This window comes from Hordeum vulgare, chromosome 6H (assembly GCF_904849725.1).
Source record: "Hordeum vulgare subsp. vulgare chromosome 6H, MorexV3_pseudomolecules_assembly, whole genome shotgun sequence".
In the NCBI taxonomy this organism is placed as follows: Eukaryota; Viridiplantae; Streptophyta; class Magnoliopsida; order Poales; family Poaceae; genus Hordeum; species Hordeum vulgare.
The window spans coordinates 406,960,358-406,978,594 of record NC_058523.1 but is presented as its reverse complement, the minus strand read 5'-3'; the positions used below and the strand labels follow the sequence as shown (position 1 = coordinate 406,978,594).

General features: G+C 48.5%; 1 protein-coding gene across 1 annotated transcript; it reads right to left on the bottom strand.

Annotated features, from left to right (window-relative positions):
* Positions 1 to 1,670: 1,670 nt before the first annotated feature.
* LOC123404307 (phospholipase A1-Ibeta2, chloroplastic-like) lies at positions 1,671 to 3,725 on the bottom strand. The gene has a single exon (XM_045098234.1). It carries the CDS (start codon positions 3,496 to 3,498, stop codon positions 1,888 to 1,890), a length of 1,611 nt encoding a protein of 536 aa, XP_044954169.1. The 5' UTR covers positions 3,499 to 3,725; the 3' UTR covers positions 1,671 to 1,887.
* Positions 3,726 to 18,237: the final 14,512 nt, after the last annotated feature.

Sequence of the window (18,237 nt, the reverse complement as noted above, 5' to 3'; positions counted from 1 at the left end):
GACCCACGACGGCGGCGAGCCAGCGACTACTTTTTGTTGACTTTTTGCTGCAACTGTATTATTTTTCGCTACATCAGGCAACAATTTTTGATACGTCCATTCATTTTTTAGATGCAAATACTAGTAACTGCAACGACGAGCTACAACCAGCGACGATGGTGATCACATTTTTGCTGCAACCGTTGTTTCTGTTTGCTACTACCGAGAACAAAAAATGCTACAATGTGGCATTTGTATTTGCTGGACTAGTCAATATCGACGAGGCTCAGCTGCATCCATGGTGTGCGCCGGTGGTGAGCGCGGGATCCATTCATGACGAGCGCGGGCGGCGGAGCTGTATCCGAAGAAAGTGTGGATCTCCGACGAGCGCGGGCAGGTAGGGAAGTTGCATCCATGATGAGCATAGATCTCCGGCAAGCACGGACAAGCGGGGGAGCTGCATGACGAATGCAGATCTCCGGCGAGCGCGGGCAGCCGGCAAGCGCGGGCAACCGGCAAGCATAGAGATCTCCAGGAAGTGCACGCAGTCGTTGAGTACAGAAATTTTAGCACGGATCTTCGACAGAAAACGATGAGAAAGGAGACCCTAGAAAAAAAAAGTCTGTGCGGTTTAATCACACGGTTAAAAACGCTCGTATGGTACGGATGCTCGGCGGCCGGCCGCAACTTTGGGCCGGCGCGCCGGCGCCCTGTTTTATTTTTCTTACAGGGTGCTTGGATCCAAGGGACAAAAACTAGTCTGACTAAAACTGGTCTTTTTAAGAGGCTAAAGTTCCAAGCATCCCTGACTAAATAGAGGCTAAAACTAGTGTTGAGGCTAAAATCTTTTAGTCAGGGGTATCCCTACTAAAATGTGCATTAGTCCTCTCTCTCTCTTCATTTAACTTCTCAGGCAAGTTCTGGATTAGAGGGTTTGGAGGATAATAAATGCTCATCAACTTGATTTTAATTTATTTAGTATTTGGATCCAAGCATAGGTGAGGTTAGCAAGTTTTAGTTTCATTATTTTTAGTCATGGGACTAAAAACGTATGAAGCATCCTCTTAGATGATGCGTGGATAGTGTATCGTTCGCAGAACGTGCAAAATTTCGTGCTATCATATCTTCGTCAGCATTTTCTAGTTTAACCATAGCAGCCACTTATTTTGTCATTCATGCTCCGGTGCACGTATTAATTTACTGAAAAATGTCACTGCGTGATAGTACACTTCATACGTATTTTTTGCGAAGATGGTTGATTTCTGTACCACTAAAGATATATTTTTTTAACACGTGAAAAGTACGGAAAAACTACTCTAGACTGGTGGTAATAATAAAAGCTAAAAATGGAGGTTTGGGGTTGTCCACCGAAGAAAAGAAAAAGGCCGCTCTAGCTTTGGTGACTTCCACTACGAGTGTTGCAATCAGTAACAAATGAATTATTAACCATTAGAACCAGTAGTATATAATAATCTTACAGGGATCAGAACCATTCATAAGATATTCAGAATTGTGATTAAGCTGATGAGTGATGTTGATAGTAAAAAGTCGACGTTAATGTTACATGGGTTGAAAAATTCTACCCTTTGTTGGAGGGAATGGAATCGGTCTCTGTTTTAGATGCACGGAGGAAACCGGTCTCTGTCCAAGGGAAAATGGAACGAGTAGTGCAAGTGGCGAACAAAACATTGTGGTCAAAACACTCAAGCTTTCGCCTGATCAATTATGTCATGCATACATACATGATTTTCCTGTACATGCATCGAAACGAAAACGAAGACGAAAACGAAAAGATGGAAATGAGATATTTTCCTGGAACCGACGCTTTCACCTGCCGACTAACGAAAGAATTGTTTGTTGGTTGGTTTCTACTAGTACAATGCAAAACTAATTTACTGCACGACTTGGTCATGAGGGGCTGGCGACGGCGCAGTTGCCATACGCCATGCTCCGGCCGACGTCCGCCGGCGCGGCGGGGTCGACGCCGAGCTCCCGGGCGCGGTTCACGTACTCCTTCTTCACGTTCCCCTTCTGCAGCTGCAGCAGCCGTATCACGCTGCGCCGCGCGTCGTACCGGAACGGGTGCCCCGTCGCCGTGAACCCGTCGATGAGGTGCAGGTACGCCTCCAGGTCGTGCCGGCTCGCCGGGCCCACGTCGGGGCGCAGGCACGGCGAGTTCTTGCTGTCGATGCGCAGCTCCGCGCCCACGTGCTGATACTGCTCCTTGCTCAGCGGCAGCCGCGGCGCCACCCCGGGCACCTTGGTCACCATGTCGCCGGCGTTGACGATGCGGAGGACGTTGACCTTGCCGCTCTGCTTCAGCTTTTCCACGAACGCGGCGTTGCCCACCTTGGGGCCGCCGAAGGAGACCACGGCGACCGGCGGGGCGTCGGGTACGGTGGTGGCGATCTCGTCGGCCACCAGGAGCGCCAGCGCGCCGCCGAGGCTGTGCCCGACGATCGTGATGCTCAGCTCCTCGCCCTTGTACTTCTCCATGAGGCGTCTCACCTCGTCCATGACGTCCTGCGAGAGGCTATTCACCTTTTCCCCGGCCGTCTTGTAGAGGCTCCGGAATCCGCGCGCCACCTTGGGGTCCTCCGGTCCGGCCTGCTTGCCCTCGCCGGTCTCGCCGTCGAGGGGCACGAGCGAGGCGCGCAGGTTCTCGGCCCACTCGAGGCAGGTGGCCGTCCCGCGCAGCACGATGGCGATGTCCCGGCGGCCCATGCGGGCGACCTCCCGCTCGGACTCGCACACGGCGACGTAGCCGATCCAGTTGGACTGCTGCGTGAGCCACTCGGGGGTGTTGGGGCGCTTGGCCCACGGCGGCATGGAGAGCGCGGAGGTGGCGAAGAGGCTGCGCGTGGGGCGGTAGGAGCGGTCCGGGAGCATGAGGCCACGGTGCCTCGCCGCGGCGGTGGGCAGCGAGTGGAAGGCCTGGTACGCCGCCTGCACGAAGTCGCCGTAGCGGAGGAGCTCGCGGCGGAGGTCGGAGTCGAGCGGGTCGAGGAGTCCGGCCCAGCCGCCCTCCCCGTGGAGGCTGCGCCACCGGGGGCCGATGGTGCTCCTCGGGGAGGCGCGCGGGGAGTCGGCCGAGAGGAGCTGCTGCATGTGCATGAGGCTGCGCGGCGACATGTGCTCGTCCGCGGCCATGCGCGCCCGCATCCCGGGCATGGGCACGAAGAAGGATAGGTTGAGCGCGTTGAGCAGGCCGTGCCTGATGTTGAGCGGTTCCTGCTCGCTCTCCTGCTCCTGCTTGCTGCTGGGCGGCCCCGCCTGGCTCGGCGTCCTCGGCGGCTTCCCGAGCACGCGGTCAAGGTTGGCGATGTGGGTCCTCACGCCTCCGTCCGCGGCGGGCGAGGCCCCGGACCCGGCGGCGCGCAGCGCCTGCGAGCCCGGGTTGAGCGGCGACTGCTCGCGCCGCCCCGCCGCGCGCTGCGTGGAGGCGTGGTGTGGCGGGTGGTGCACGGGCGCATGCACCGCCGCGGTGGCGGTTCCGGTGACGGCCGCGGCAATTGACATCGGCTGCTCCGTAAACAGCAGGTTAGGTTATGTATGATGTAGCAGGATCAACTACCCCTACTACTCCCGATCGCAAGCCTCCGATTCCGAGCTACGACTAGTAGTAAATAAGCGAGATGAGAGACACACCATGTCTGGCTCGAGCTATATAGCGGGGAGGGGGAAGGGTCCAGACTCAAGAGCCCCGCAGGTCAATTATTAATTGTTGAGCGGGGAGCGCAGCAAAGTGGTTGGTCACAAGTTGCCATGCGCTTTGACGTCGCGATACCATGGCCACCCCAGCGTGCGACAAGGTCGCCGGTGCGGGTGCGGTGCGCTGGCCCGCGCACAGAGACTCGGCTAGAGCCCACCGCGTGCCGAGCCGAGTGCCGGCGTGTGCGTGGGGAATAGTCTATCTAATTCTACTCCGTAGTACGCCTCTCTGCATCTGCATGCGTGGCCAGCTTGCCAGCCTCCCCGAGATGCGGTGTCGATTGTACGTGTACGGAAGAGTAGTCTAATGGCGGTTAAGCGTGCGTAGTTAACCACGCGGTGCCCGGGGTTGGATTTTCGTGGATTGACCAAGACGAAGGAAGCACACCATGTCGACGTCCTCCCCAGTTGCCCGGTTCTTTTAGTATTTGTCGAGCCCTTCCCTTCCCTTCCCTCGCATGTGGTTTCCGGTCTTGGTCCAGCGGCTTCGGCTTCACACTGACACCGGTCGTCATGACCTCCTCCTCCCGGTTTGGATGCGTGCACTGTTGACCGCGGGTGCTATTAACTAGTCCGCAACAAAGCTCTGGTACGGGATTATAATGGTTTTGTTAATGAGTTAGTCAAACCTACCGTGTATATCGCTATTGTTTTCTCCGTATGGTGATCCGATCTCCTCTCTACTCCGGCGAGTGTTGATGGCGGGAGTCTTTCATGAGAAACGAGCAGGGTTCCACACCATAGCACGAGAGGCTTCGTTGACAGTCCATTTTTTTCTTGAGTAAGGACATTAACGAGTCCGCAACAACGCTCTAGTACGGGATTAGGGCATCTTCAATCAATGGCTGTAAAATAGTTGTTGGTAAACTTTGACACCTAGAATATACGATGATGTGATAATACATAAATAAAAAAAAGAAGTAAATTGTATGTAGATTAACCAACAGCTCTTGCACAAGTTACATGGTTACATAAAGAGCAATTGCATTTATTCCCTCTTCTCTTATTGGATAATTTAGATGAAACCATTGACGTAGTTGTATGATCCCTTGTTGGTTGATGACATGAACAATTTTACCAACAAGATTACATACAAACTATTGGAGATGCCCTTATAATGGTTTTGCTAATTTCTTAGTCAAACCTACCGTGTATGTTAGGAGCCCCTCCTACATGGGCCACACATGGGTCTTGTTCGTCCAGCAACCAACACGACTACAAGTAATTAAAGGAAGACGACGAGGATGGATTACTCAAGAAAAAAAAGACGACGAAGAGGGTATCCAATGGATCAACGAACCGACGACGGTGGCTATCTTCTTCCCCTTCATTTTCTCTTCTCTTATCTCTCCTCTTCTCTGTAATATCTTCAATTCATTTGTAACTCGGTTCCTATATCAGATTGTGAGTGTGTCAGAACTATAAAAGAGAGAAGATATATCTAGCACCTTACGTCTCGTATTGTTGACACACGAACATATCACGTGTACCCTCGACATTGCGGCTGATGCACCGTAACTCACGTCGAAGAAGACCCGACCGACACCGCGATAGGCAAGACAGTCGACGGATGCTTTTGAAAACCCGAAGCCCCACACGCCCGGGAGAGACCCTGTCAACGAGTGCGGCGGATATGGGCTGTCCTTGGTCGATTCACTCGCCCCTAGCCTTGGGATTCGCAGATCTCAAACTCGAGGAACAACGAAGAACGAGAGATCAAAACGATGGAGAGATAAACGTAGATGAAAATGTAGTATATTGATGTTTCGATTGTGTGTTGTTTCAATCAGCGATCACCTTCAATATATATACGAGGAAGTTGGACTTCCTGTACAAGCAAAGGATCCATCTAGGCTTTTCATAGAAGAAAATTACATCAAATCACGTACTAGACTCCTAGTTCTAGTCTAACTCGGTTTCAACCCCAAATTTGGCCCAAATTCTTGTCTTGGTCCTTGCGCGGCCCATAGAATCTTTTACACCCTCCGATTGAGACGATTTATATATCAAAATTTACCAGATCGACGATTCAAACAATTATTTTGTTGATCACTTTTTCAAATAAGGCCATCTTCAATACTCTGCGAGGTCATATTCAACTCCCAGTCGGATTCGGCCACACGACTGACTGTACTGCCTGAAATTTATATCGTTTCTGCAGGCTGCATACCATCTCCGATGACGATGACTCCAAAAGATAAGTTAACCGCCTTGATGATACGCACAACTCTCTTCTTGAACCCTTTTCCATATCAAGATATCTAGACAACATTTTGGACCTATCTTTCAGCTTCCAATTGGATATTGGCCAATGTCACTCGGATTCAAACCTTTTCAATCGGATATTAGGATCCTTCACTCGGATCGTACGATCATATTTCTTCATCCTAATAATATGATTTCACCTGGACAACAAGCTTTTCATCCGCCCTACATCTTCTCACTTGGCCGGCAATCTTCACTCGACCGTCAAACTTTTCACTCGGATTCCCGACTAAAACTTCAGCCTGATCTGGTTTTGTCCCTCCAGGTCACATACGAACTCGGATTGAGATGACATATATATCAAAATCGATCGACTCGACGAGATGAAGCTTTTTTCCCATTCAAGTTCATCTTGAGGGCATAATAGCTCACGTGTTGTACCAGACACTTATCAACATGTGTCTCATGTCAAGCGTAATATTTTGATCTTGGTTCGGGCCAGACCTTATTGACTGGAACTTCTGCATACGAACTCGGGTTGGGATGGTATATATCAAGATCGATCACTTCGACGAGATGAAGGCAACCCATGTAGAGACATTACTCATCTGAGGTCGTCTTGGAGGTGTAATTGGTCGAACATCACTAGGGAAGTTAAATTCTAGCATTTGGAATACACTTTCGGCCCTTAAGATGAAATTGGACAACGATGGCCTAGAAATCAAAAAAATTCTATTTGGCATTGTAAAACCTTTTCATTTTGAACACCTTTTCATTCGAGGCTATCTTAATTGTATTTTGCACCGTGCCAAAATCAGGTGTCAAGACGTATCAGAGCCAGTCACCACACTTTCCCCTTTAAATTTCCTTCAATTTTTTTTCCAACTCCACCGACAACAACGCCATGCCCACTATCAAACCACTAGAGTGGAATGCCATGTCTGCCAATGAGGAGATGTTGTGCTATCTTGAGAGATTGTGTGCTAAAGCAGAAGAGATGAGTGTGGTGCTCGGTGTTGCACGGGTGGGTGACCCTTCCATGGTCACCTCGCTTGTCGATCTGTCAGCCTCAACGACGATGCATGCCTCGTCGACACCCGTCCTAGATGTCTTATCCTCCACCATCAAGGACGAGGAGGTCCTCAAGGTCATCCACGATGCGCTCCGTGCCTCCATCCCCATGTCGCACGTCGTGTGTTGGACGAAATGCTCGCACCAAGTCACCACCACCAACATCATCAATGAGGTCTGTGACGCCACTGTTGCCATCTTCCTTGTACCCACAGTTGCCTTCCAGCCCGCCCTCGACACAACCACCCACGTTGCCAAGGTTTTGGGATCCGACCCCGACGACACCAATGCGAAGCTCACACATACGGTAACCCCCACCGAAATCTCACCCGAGCTCGCTTTCGTGGAGGTATGTGGCGCATGTCACAGTGTTTTCATCGTTAACATCAACATTCCCACCACATCGGCATTCACCGGGTCGCCGGTGTGGCCCAACTCCAACTCCGACACCTCTAAATCTTCACTGCCGTCCACACACAAGGATACACAAGAGATATTGGAGCTACCGCCTGGGTTGTTTGACAAGCCTAAAGCTGCTCCTAATGATGATGTGAAGGATCACAAAGATGATGCAAAGCTATCACTGGTAATTGAGGAGCGTATGAGGTTTGAACTGCGTTTGTCATGTCCACCACTAGTAGGAGTTACTTTGAGTGAGCTATGTTCATGATGTCAGTTTGATTCAGATCGTACATTATCCATGTTCCCCTCGAATCCAGGTGTAATTGAGGAGTCCGATCTGTGCAATTTTGGTGTGATGTGGTACCTAGATCATGGGTCCTTGAGAATTAAGCAATGGTGGCTAGATACTCAATATCTGCTCCTAGACAATGCAATTTTTGCAGCTTTCTTTTGGCATGAGGGACATATCTTTGGAAATTCTTTGCTAGATTTGACCACATGCTCTCAATTTCAATTGTTCCTAAGTGGTGTGGCATCTTCGTTTTGTATGGAAACTGGTGGAGCTAGCTGTTTGTGGGAAACATCTGATTATTTGGAGAAGTTTGTTGCTTACTGTTGCATCACAGTGAAATGAGAGTTAAATATTTATAATCTATCCTATCTAAAAAAGTCCAGCGTTCCCCGTTTTATCCTCCATCCGTTGAGACTCCCTAGCCATTATAGAAGAAGATGATCTTGATCTTGAATTTCCATTACCCCGAGGAGAAACTCAACCACATTTGTACGTGTTTTGCAGGCTACCAGCACCAACAAAAGAGGCAACAAAATATAAAGCCGTCCAAGCTACTCCGCACCATCTCTGCACTCTTTACAACATAGTCATCGACGACCACAACTACAATGCTGTGAAGACAATGCATAAGAGGTGCTCAGCTCCACAAGCATGGAGCAAGAACATGGAAGAAGAATTATAAATAGAGAAAAAAACTTTAATGAAAGAAGTAAGGCGAACAAGGATCATCAAAAAAGTTTGACTCCAAATTCAGGATATTTTACAAATCCGTCGAGAGTCATGAGGTGCATCTCGCAACAACCTCAACATTGTAACACAGGGAATAAACCTAGGCATTCGTCGAGCTCGGTCAGGTTTTGGGTTGGCCTGTAAAAACCTCACCTGCAAAGTCTAGGCCCGAACTCGGCCCGACCTAGCCCAATTGAAAAAACGAATATGTAGGCCCGAGCCCGAGCACGAGCCGAAGGGACTGAAAAGATCAATTTTGAACCGGACCAGATCAGGCCTCTGTGTAAACTCCTTGATTTCCAAGGCCCGAGCTTGTCCCAAGTACACAACTTCCCGAAATTTGAGGCCCGAGCCCGGCCAGGATTGGTCGTCGGACCGGGCTGCCCATTCGCAAGTTTAATAGGCAGCAAACCTCAAATAACAAGAGCAGAAGAATTAGCTTCATCTTTCTACCACTACATCACATACACAAAACCAATTGAAGGATCAACATCTCATGTCTAAGAAGAGAACAAGAGCTAGCAATTCTACATCCAATAGCCACTATTACACCAATTGTAGATCACCTATGCATTTACCAGTACCAACTAGATGTACCTTCTTTTGCATGAATTACTTTGCAACGAATGAAGTATTCAGACGACTTATCAAAAATTACCAAAAAGACCAAATAGCTTATTAATCCATGTGGTGTAGGCCTATCGCCATGCACTACGCTCTACTCCCTCCGTTCCGAAATATAAGTCTTTGTAGAGATTTCACTAGTGAATTACATACGAATGTATATAGACATACTTTAGAATGTACATTCAATCATTTTTCTTTGTATATAGACATCTAGTGAAATTGCTTAAAAGACTTATATTTAGGAACGGAGGGAGTAGTTTGCACTAGTTTCATAGCAAAACTTCTTTTCCACCCCGTTCTCTTGTTATTATCCCTTTTCCCCTACACAATCAGATACTATTAATCACTTACTTCCTTCATTTCTAAATATTTTTTTAGAGATTTAGTAATATTCTAGATATCATGCCACTCAAGTTCTATGTGTTTATAGAATCCTACAATTCAAAGAGGTCGCTGGAATATATATTTTGTAATGGGAAACATTTTTGTTCACCTGTATGACTCTAATCCTTCCTTTACCACGTGTTAAACATTGGCTTACCCCGGTGATCTGATTTTCTCTATGTATTGGTATTGACAAGGTCGTTTTCTCGTGCTAATGAATGCCATCTTCCTTTCTCTTTTTGCTTTTTACTACGGAAGTGCTTTTGCTCTCTCTTATTTTTTTTCAAGTGTTTTTTTCTCTTTCGCAAAGTATGATCCCCTTTTTCAATATCTCTTTTTTTCTGTCAAGTCAGGCAACAGTTCATTTATCCAGAACTAGAATTACCAAGCCTTCATTTGATTGCCAAGACCTATATACATGTGGTTAGCAGTCTCAAATCTTAATGGATCGATCACCAACTTTACTTAGAAAGCACATAAGATGGGAGAGAGACAACAAAAAATGCGCTATTTTATGGCGCTGAAAACAGAGATGCGCAGGGAGAGTGATTCCAAATTGCGAGCGGCCAATCGGGATTGATTTGTCTCTCATGGTGGACGGAGGTGACCAATTATATAGCAAACAAATACTAAGAGATTAGTCAGATAATGGTGGACGGAGCAGAGCAGTTAGCAAATAAGATAATGATGTTGCATGCTCATTTCCCTGCGTGAACAATGCTGATGTGACGCATGATCCTGATCGGATGGGCTGGCGAAGCGGGGAGCTCAGATAGGATTAAAGTTAGGTTGAGTTGGCCATGTACGCTAACCACCCACGCAGGTTACTAATGAATGGCAGGTCCACTGGTACAAGTTGCTTAATTACTAATACTTCTCCCCCACTGACTTTTGCCATTAACTGGTGACAATTGATTCAGATCGATACTGCCGCTTGGCTTCATGTGGCTAGAGTGCTCCAACAAGAACATGTTGGTATTTTCTCCTTTTGATTTCCTTTCTCTTTATTTTGAATATTTTGAATAATTTGATTGGATGACACAACACGAACCGCTCGGCCCCCGCGTCGCCCGCGTCTCGCGGCACGGGGGAAACCAGCGCCGCCACCTAGGTCACCTCCGCCACCACCGCTCCCCGTTGTGCCGCTGTCGGAGGGCCGGTAGGCGAAGCCGCGCCGCGCCAAGGGATGGCGGCGACGGGGTGGTTCCTTTCCCTCACGCGGGAGCCCCCCTCCCCGCCACTCCTGGATCTGGCCGGATGCCCCTCCACCATCGTCCCCGTTCCTCCTGCGCGACCTTCTTCGTCTTCGGGGATGGAGCTCGTCCCCTCTCAGCCGGGTCCGTGACGACGGCGCTCTGATGCATCCCCGCGCGTGGCCGGACCAGACCAGATCCGATCTAGCGGCGCCCCTCTCTCCGTACAGCTGTCGCGTCAACATTCACCGGCCGCTGCCATCGTAGGTGGCACTGGTGGCGGCCACGTCATGGCTGTTGAAGATGGGCGGCTGGGCTGGCGCAGCCTGCCGGATTCCCTTCGTGCGGGGGTGGTCTGGGAGCGAGGCGACGTCGCTCGCCCATGCGCGGCGACTGTCGGCACGATGCAGGGTGGCGTCGATGGTGTTGGAAATATGCCCTCGAGGCAATAATAAAGTGGTTATTATTATATTTTCTAGTTTATGATAATTGTCTATTATTCATGCCATAATTGTATTAACCGGAAACCGTAATACATGCGTGAATATATAGATCACAATGTGTCCCTAGTGAGCCTCTAGTTGGCTAGCTCATTGATCAATAGATGATCATGATTTCCTGATCATGGACATTGGATGTCATTGATAACGGGATCACATCATTGGGGAATGATGTGATGGACAAGACCCAATCCTAAGCATATCACTAGATCGTATTGTTCGTGTGCTAAAGCTTTTCCAATGTCAAGTATCGTTTCCTTAGAACATGAGATTGTGCAACTTCCGGATACCGTAGGAGTGGTTTGGATGTATCAAACGTCACAACATAACTGAGTGATTATAAAGGTGCACTACAGGTATGTCCGAAAGTGTCTCTTGGGTTGTACGAATTGAGACTGGGATTTGTCACTTCGTGTGACTGAGAGGTATCTCTCGGCCCACTCGAAAATCCATAATCATAATGAGCTCAATGTGACTAAGGAGTTAGCCACGGGATGATGTGTTACGAAACGAGTAAAGAGACTTGCGGGTAACGAGATTGAACAAGGTATGGGGATGCCGACGATCGAATCTCGGACAAGTATCATACCGGTGGACAAAGGGAATTGCATACGGGATTGATCGAATCCCCGACATCGTGGTTCATCTGATAAGATCATTGTGGAACATGTGGGGATATCCAGACCCCCCCTGTTGGTTATTGGCCGGAGAGATGTCTCGGTCATGTCTGCATAGTTCCCGAACCCGTAGGGTCTACACACTTAAGGTTCGATGACGCTAGGGTTATGTGGGAATAGTGTACGTGGTTACCGAAGGTTGTTCAGAGTCCCGTATTAGATCCCAGACATCACGAGGAGCTCTCAAATGGTCCGGAGGTAAAGATTCATATATAGGAAGTGAGGATTTGATCGCTACAAGTGTTTGGGGCGTCACCGGTAATGTACCGGGACTATCGGAAGGGTTCCGACGGTCCACCAGGAAGGGCCACCAGCCCCGAAGTGCTACATGGGCCAAAAGGTGTATGGGAACCAGCTCCTAGGTGTGCTAGTGCGGCACCACCATCAGCCCAAGGCGCACAAGGGGTGGAGGGGGCCAAACCCTAGGCGTGGAGGGGCTGCCTTGGGCCTCAAGGCCCACCCTAGGGTGCCACCTCTGATGGGGATATGTACCTAGGGTAGGGTCATAGTCCTGACCTAAATGTCCTACCCAAGGACACCTCATTATTAGGCCAAGGGTCAGACAAAAGATACCGACTGGATGAAGATGATGCTTAATAGTCATTCGGTACGAAGGCACTTGGATCATATTTGCATCCACTCGACAACCCATATAAACTCGGAAGGATTCCAGTCGGTATTGAAGTTCTGAAGTCACCCATGAGGGCCAATGGACACATGCTCCAACAATGATCTTTAGTATCATTTATTACCCACTTACGTTATCAGTAACGTATATCTTTAACTCATATTGATCGAGCCCTTAGATGCTGAGATATTGATGAGAGGTGGCGCACTCTATATAAGCCACCCCTCCCCTCTGGTACAAGGGTTCGCACCCCCTATATTACACAAAAGCACACTTCAAGAGCTCTCGAGCACCTGAGACGTAGGGTTGTTACCTCCAAGAGAGGGGCCTGAACTCATACATCTTGCGTACAATCTTGTCGTAGCTAGGACTCTGCCCTCTCCATTCGTACCCTACACCTCTATTATCCAGTTTATCCCCATGAAAGTTGGCGCCGACCATGGGGCAGGCGTTTAAGCGACTTCCGGCAAGTTTGCATTTTTTCACTCTTCATCATGTCTTCCGGCAGTGGTTCGTTCGTGGGTGGTGAGATCCATTTCAGCGCCCTCATCTTCGTCGCCGATGACTTAGCATGGCTCCGAGAAGCGCCACTCGACGTCGAGGCGCTCCCAGTCTGTGGAGGGACACACTTCCATGCAAACTCCTTTGGCGTTCTCCTTCTGCAGCCGTCGACTCCGCTATCGGCTCTTCACTCTGTTGTTCGTCACCACAAGAGATTCGGTCGCTCTCGACTCCAGCGGTGGGTGAAGCATGCGGTGGCTCGTCAGGTGTTGTCTCCGTTGACCCCTTAGGTTACAGCCATCGAGCCTGATGTACGTCTTTAGGACCCGATCCACTCGGCGTCAGTCCAGTCGGACGTTCCTTCCGAGTGCGAGAGCTGCAACCCAGCAGCATAGGTGTTTATGGCGGGATCGCGGAGAGCCCACCCGGGTTCGGTCGCGGCGAGCACGAGGCCGGTGAGCCATCATCTGGACATGGTCGTCGTCGTCATCAAACTTCTAGTCGGAGTCAGCGACAACTCTTCTCAGGCGACCATCGCGCCAATACTGAGGTATATCGTACTCCGGTACTTAATGTCGCAGCCGCAACCAGAATAGCAGATTTAATCCAGCCTTCAGATTCAGAGGCAGGCAGAGGCTTAGAACAGATTCGCGCTTTGCTTCAAGCAGCACAACAGTAGAATTCGGATGTATCACAGTCGATCAATAGATTGCACGACAATTCACCGAGGGAACGTACAGTCCGGTGAGTATACAGTCCAGGTTCACCCCAGCGTCACAGGGATGGAGGTTACCGAGAGTATCAGCACAGAGACCAGAGACGGAACCAGTTTCCCCCTCGTCGTCACTGTGATGACCATCGTCGAGTGCATTCTCCTCTGCGGAGCGGCTCGTATGTGCCTCGGCACTATGATGATCGGCACCCGTTCGGTGATGAGCGGAACCCCAGATTTGATGCAAGAGATGTACTTGCACAGAGAAGGATCGACAGAGGTAGAGCCTACTGGGATGGTCTCTACAGAGATCAACCGAGTGGAAGTGGAACCGCAGTTTCTGGTCCCGAGTGTTTCAGTAGAGACCAGGGACGGAACCAGTTTCCCCCTCGTCGTCACTGTGATGACCATCGTCGAGTGCATTCTCCTCTGCGGAGCGGCTCGTATGTGCCTCGGCACTATGATGATCGGCACCCGTTCGGTGATGAGCGGAACCCCAGATTTGATGCAAGAGATGTACTTGCACAGAGAAGGATCGACAGAGGTAGAGCCTACTGGGATGGTCTCTACAGAGATCAACCGAGTGGAAGTGGAACCGCAGTTTCTGGTCCCGAGTGTTTCAGTAGAGCAATCCGGTGTGCTGATATCCCTCCTAACTTCAGGTTGACGACTCGAGTTAGTAAGTTCATAGGCGAGTCCAAGCCCGAGACTTGGTTAGATGATTATCGAGTTGCAGTAGAGATTGGCGGCGACAATGACAATGTTGCAATGAAGCACTTGCCCCTGATGCTAGATGGCTCGGCCTGTGCATGGTTGAATCAATTGGCTCCTTCAAGTATATATTGTTGGGCAGATCTGGCCCGAGTGTTCATCAAGACCTTCGAGGGCACGTGCAAGCATCCTGCTGGTCTTTCTGAGTTACAACACTACATACAGAAGCCGATTGAGTCCTTGCGCGATTACATTCAGCGCTGGACCACCCTTGACCGTACAGTGTAGAATGTTACCGAGCACCATGCAGCCTATGCCTTCAAGGCAGGTGTCAGGTATCGAGAGCTGTATCTCAAGTTTGGTCTCTCAGGCGACATGGCAATGAGTAAAATGATGGAGATAGCCACCCGTTATGCAAACGCGGAAGAAGAATACCGCCTCCGTACCGGCAAGGGTAAAGCAGTCGACAACGCTGATGCTAATTCCAATCGGAAAGAGAAGCAGAAGGTTGAAGATGTAACCCCAGCATAAGCGACCGCTCTGGTGGCAGGAAAGTTTAAGGGAAAGGCCAAGGCACCATTCCCTCCAAACAAATCCAAGATGCAGTCGGATGTTTTGGACCAGCCGTGTGTTTTTCACACGAAGAAAGATGATGAATGCAACCTGATATTGCCAAAGCATACCACTCGACAGTGCCGATTGTTGGTCCAAGAGTTCAAAGGTCAGTCAAGTGGAAAAGAACCTCAAGAACAAGATAATGAAGAAAAAGACGACTTCCCCAAGGTCAATTCAACTCTGATGATTTTTGCTGACGTAGAAAGCAAAAGTCGATTGAAGATCATCAACAGGGATGTCAATATGGCAGTTCCTACCACCCCAGCATACCTGAAGTGGTTGCAAATCCCCATCACATTTGATCAGTCGGACCATCCAGACGTTGTTCCGACTCCGGTAGCCAGGCTCTAGTAGTCGACCCACTGGTTGAAGGTGTTCGGCTCCGAAGAGTTTTGATGGATGGAGGGAGTAGGCTCAATATCCCATATGCAGAAACTCTCAAGGGGATGGGCATTCTGATGTCCCGACTCAGCGAGAGTTCCATGTCCTTTCGTGGAGTAATCCCAGGGAAGAAGGCCAAATCACTCGGCTAGATCAGACTGGATGTCGTTTTCGGCTCTGACCGTAATTTTCGAAAAGAGAAGTTGACGTTTGAGGTGGTGGACTTCCAGAGTGCATATCATGTTATCCTGGGTCATCTTGCTTAGGCACGTTTCATGGCCCGACCATGTTATGCCTACTTCAAGATGAAGATGTGAAAGTGCGTTATATCGACTAGAGGGGGGATGAATAGGCAATTTTTAGAATTTCATCGCTGAGGAAATTCCTTTTGAGGAAATTCCTCACTGATTAATAACGTGCAGCAGAAACAACGTAGGATCAGAGGTGCAAAGATTACAACAACAGTTTTCTTGATGAAGATTATGAAAAACAGTTTGCACAGTACGCAAGCACAGAATAAGCAGGTGAAGATTGACGGGTATGAAGAATTTGAGGTTAAGGAAATTCAGAGAAAGTCTTCAGCAAATTCTTCAAACAGTGACAAGGAAAGTCTTCAACATACAATATTGAGGAATTGAAAGAGTTGAAGAAATAGAACCCATATCACACTGGAGACAATTGTTGATGACCCAGTTCCAACTGCTGTGACAGTCGTACGTCTGGTTTGGAGCGGCTTGGTATTGAAACCAAAGGACACACAGTCCCGGGACACACAGTCCCTACCGTATTCTCCTTGAGCTAAGGACACACAGTCCTCGCCCAACACTTGTGGTAAGTCTTCAGGGCAGACTTCCAAACCCTCACAAACTCGGTCACCCAGCGATCCACAATTGACTGCTGGATTGCTCTAGACCATGACGCCTAACCATCTGCAGGATGCACAGTCCTCAAAGGTAAAAGGCTTCGGTTCCACACAAGAACAATTTCTTCAGTGATGCTCAATCATTTGGTTTAGGTTTGTGGTTTGGTGTTTGGGGTATTTCCTCACTGATGATTTACTCTCTAAGACTATGAGGAATTTGGGTTGCTCTAAATGACTAGTGTTAGTTTCTCGCGGAGCAACCAACCAGCTAATGGTTGTGGGTGCGGATATTTATAGCCTGGGAGCATCCCGACATGATTTGACATAAATGCCCTTAAATATTATGACTGTTAGTGTGGATAAGATCGGTGAGGTGGCGCGAATCGCGGGAACGGTCGGGACCCTCAACTGTGAGAGTCCTCATGTCTCTCATATTCCTCACTTGAGGCTTTTGTAGAATTAGGCTTGGGTTGAGCATCATGAGGAAGTTCATTCCGTAGTATTACCTCGACCCCCTTTAACAGTACGGTGTTCCTATGCCTCAAGAGTGAAGAAAATGAAACAGAAAGAATAAATCTTCACGCTTCAAAGTCTTTGGACTGATTTTCTTCAGGACACACCGAATTCCTCATCTTCAATATCTTCATGAAGAATATCAATTTCATCGCAACTTCTTCGCGATCAAAATCTTTAGCATAAGACCAATTTCTTCAGCCGAAGATATACATTTTTAGGGGTCGATATTCATTGTATAACTCAAACTCTTGAGCAACTTATAGAGCCTGCGTACACTTATAAACACGTTAGTTACTTAACCTATAAGTCTTCAAACCACCAAAATCACTAAGGGCACTAGATGCACTTACAATCTCCCCCTTTTTGGTGGTTGATAACAATTAGGTTAAGTTTTCAACGGGGATAAAATTATGAAGTTTAAATACTGAGTTTGAGGAATTTGAAATCAAGATACTCAGAAACTCCCCGTGAAGATGTGCATATTTTGAGGAATTTGCTTTTAGCAGCAAATGCACATTGATGATTTATATCATGGAGATCTCCCCCTGTATCTTGTAAATCATGCATACATTTGACATATAAAATTAAGAATTTGAGAATGCATGATGAGAAATGGTATCTGATGAATTTCAGCATGCGTGCATTAATATTTTGAGGAATAAACATGCGAAGAAAAATGTTCAAAAGCGTCAGAGTACCATCAGGCTTAAGTTACAACTCATTACATAAAACGCTTCAGAAGAACCAAGAGTTTGTAACCTAATAAAGTTCATAAGCCCCATCCCGCGTGAAGACTAACTCAGATTTCTCCCCCTTTGTCATCAAGTGACAAAAAGGGACAAAACTAAGGACTAACGCCCCATGAAGACTTTCACTTCTTGGCTGATGAAGAGGCGTGAGGATTCTTAGTGACATGCTTCTTCCTTGGACCAGTTGCAGTGTCTTCCGGTTCTTCATCAGATTCTGCAGTGCGGAATGAAGAAAAAGAACTGTCCTCAAGGTTAGGCACTGCAATTGGCTTGAATTTATTCTTGGGAGGCCACGACCAGTCGAAGTCCTGAGTAAACTCCAATTCCTCAAGTTCCTCTTGAGTCTTCACATGAGCCAAGGTGTCCGAGGTACGATCAAACACCTCATGAAGATAATAGTGATTTTTCCTCACTGCATTCTGTGCCTCGTTGAGGGTTTTCACAATGGCACTGAATTGACGTTTTACCCATTTGTGAGTGCGATCAACCTTCCGATGAAGACTGAGGGGAAGCTCTCTGTTGGTCATCACTCTTGGGGCAGTTGGGCTTGGTGGATCTTGGGTAGAAGTGTCATCATATGAAGAATACGACTCTGCTTCGCGAAACTGGCCATCAAGGGGCCGATTTCCTTCATCAATGACATATTTTCCTTTTCCTTCAACTAGCTCAAATGTCTTCTTGATGACTGGGACATGCGGCAGATATCCAATTTGATTAGGAAAATCAGCATGGTAGTTGATGCGTGACCTGCTTCTGATGAATCTCATGATCCAAGGAGCATAAATCTTCATG

Excerpts from the sequence above, each read along its gene's own strand:
- LOC123404307 (XM_045098234.1), bottom strand. The coding sequence starts at position 3,498 with ATGTCAATTGCCGCGGCCGTCACCGGAACCGCCACCGCGGCGGTGCAT.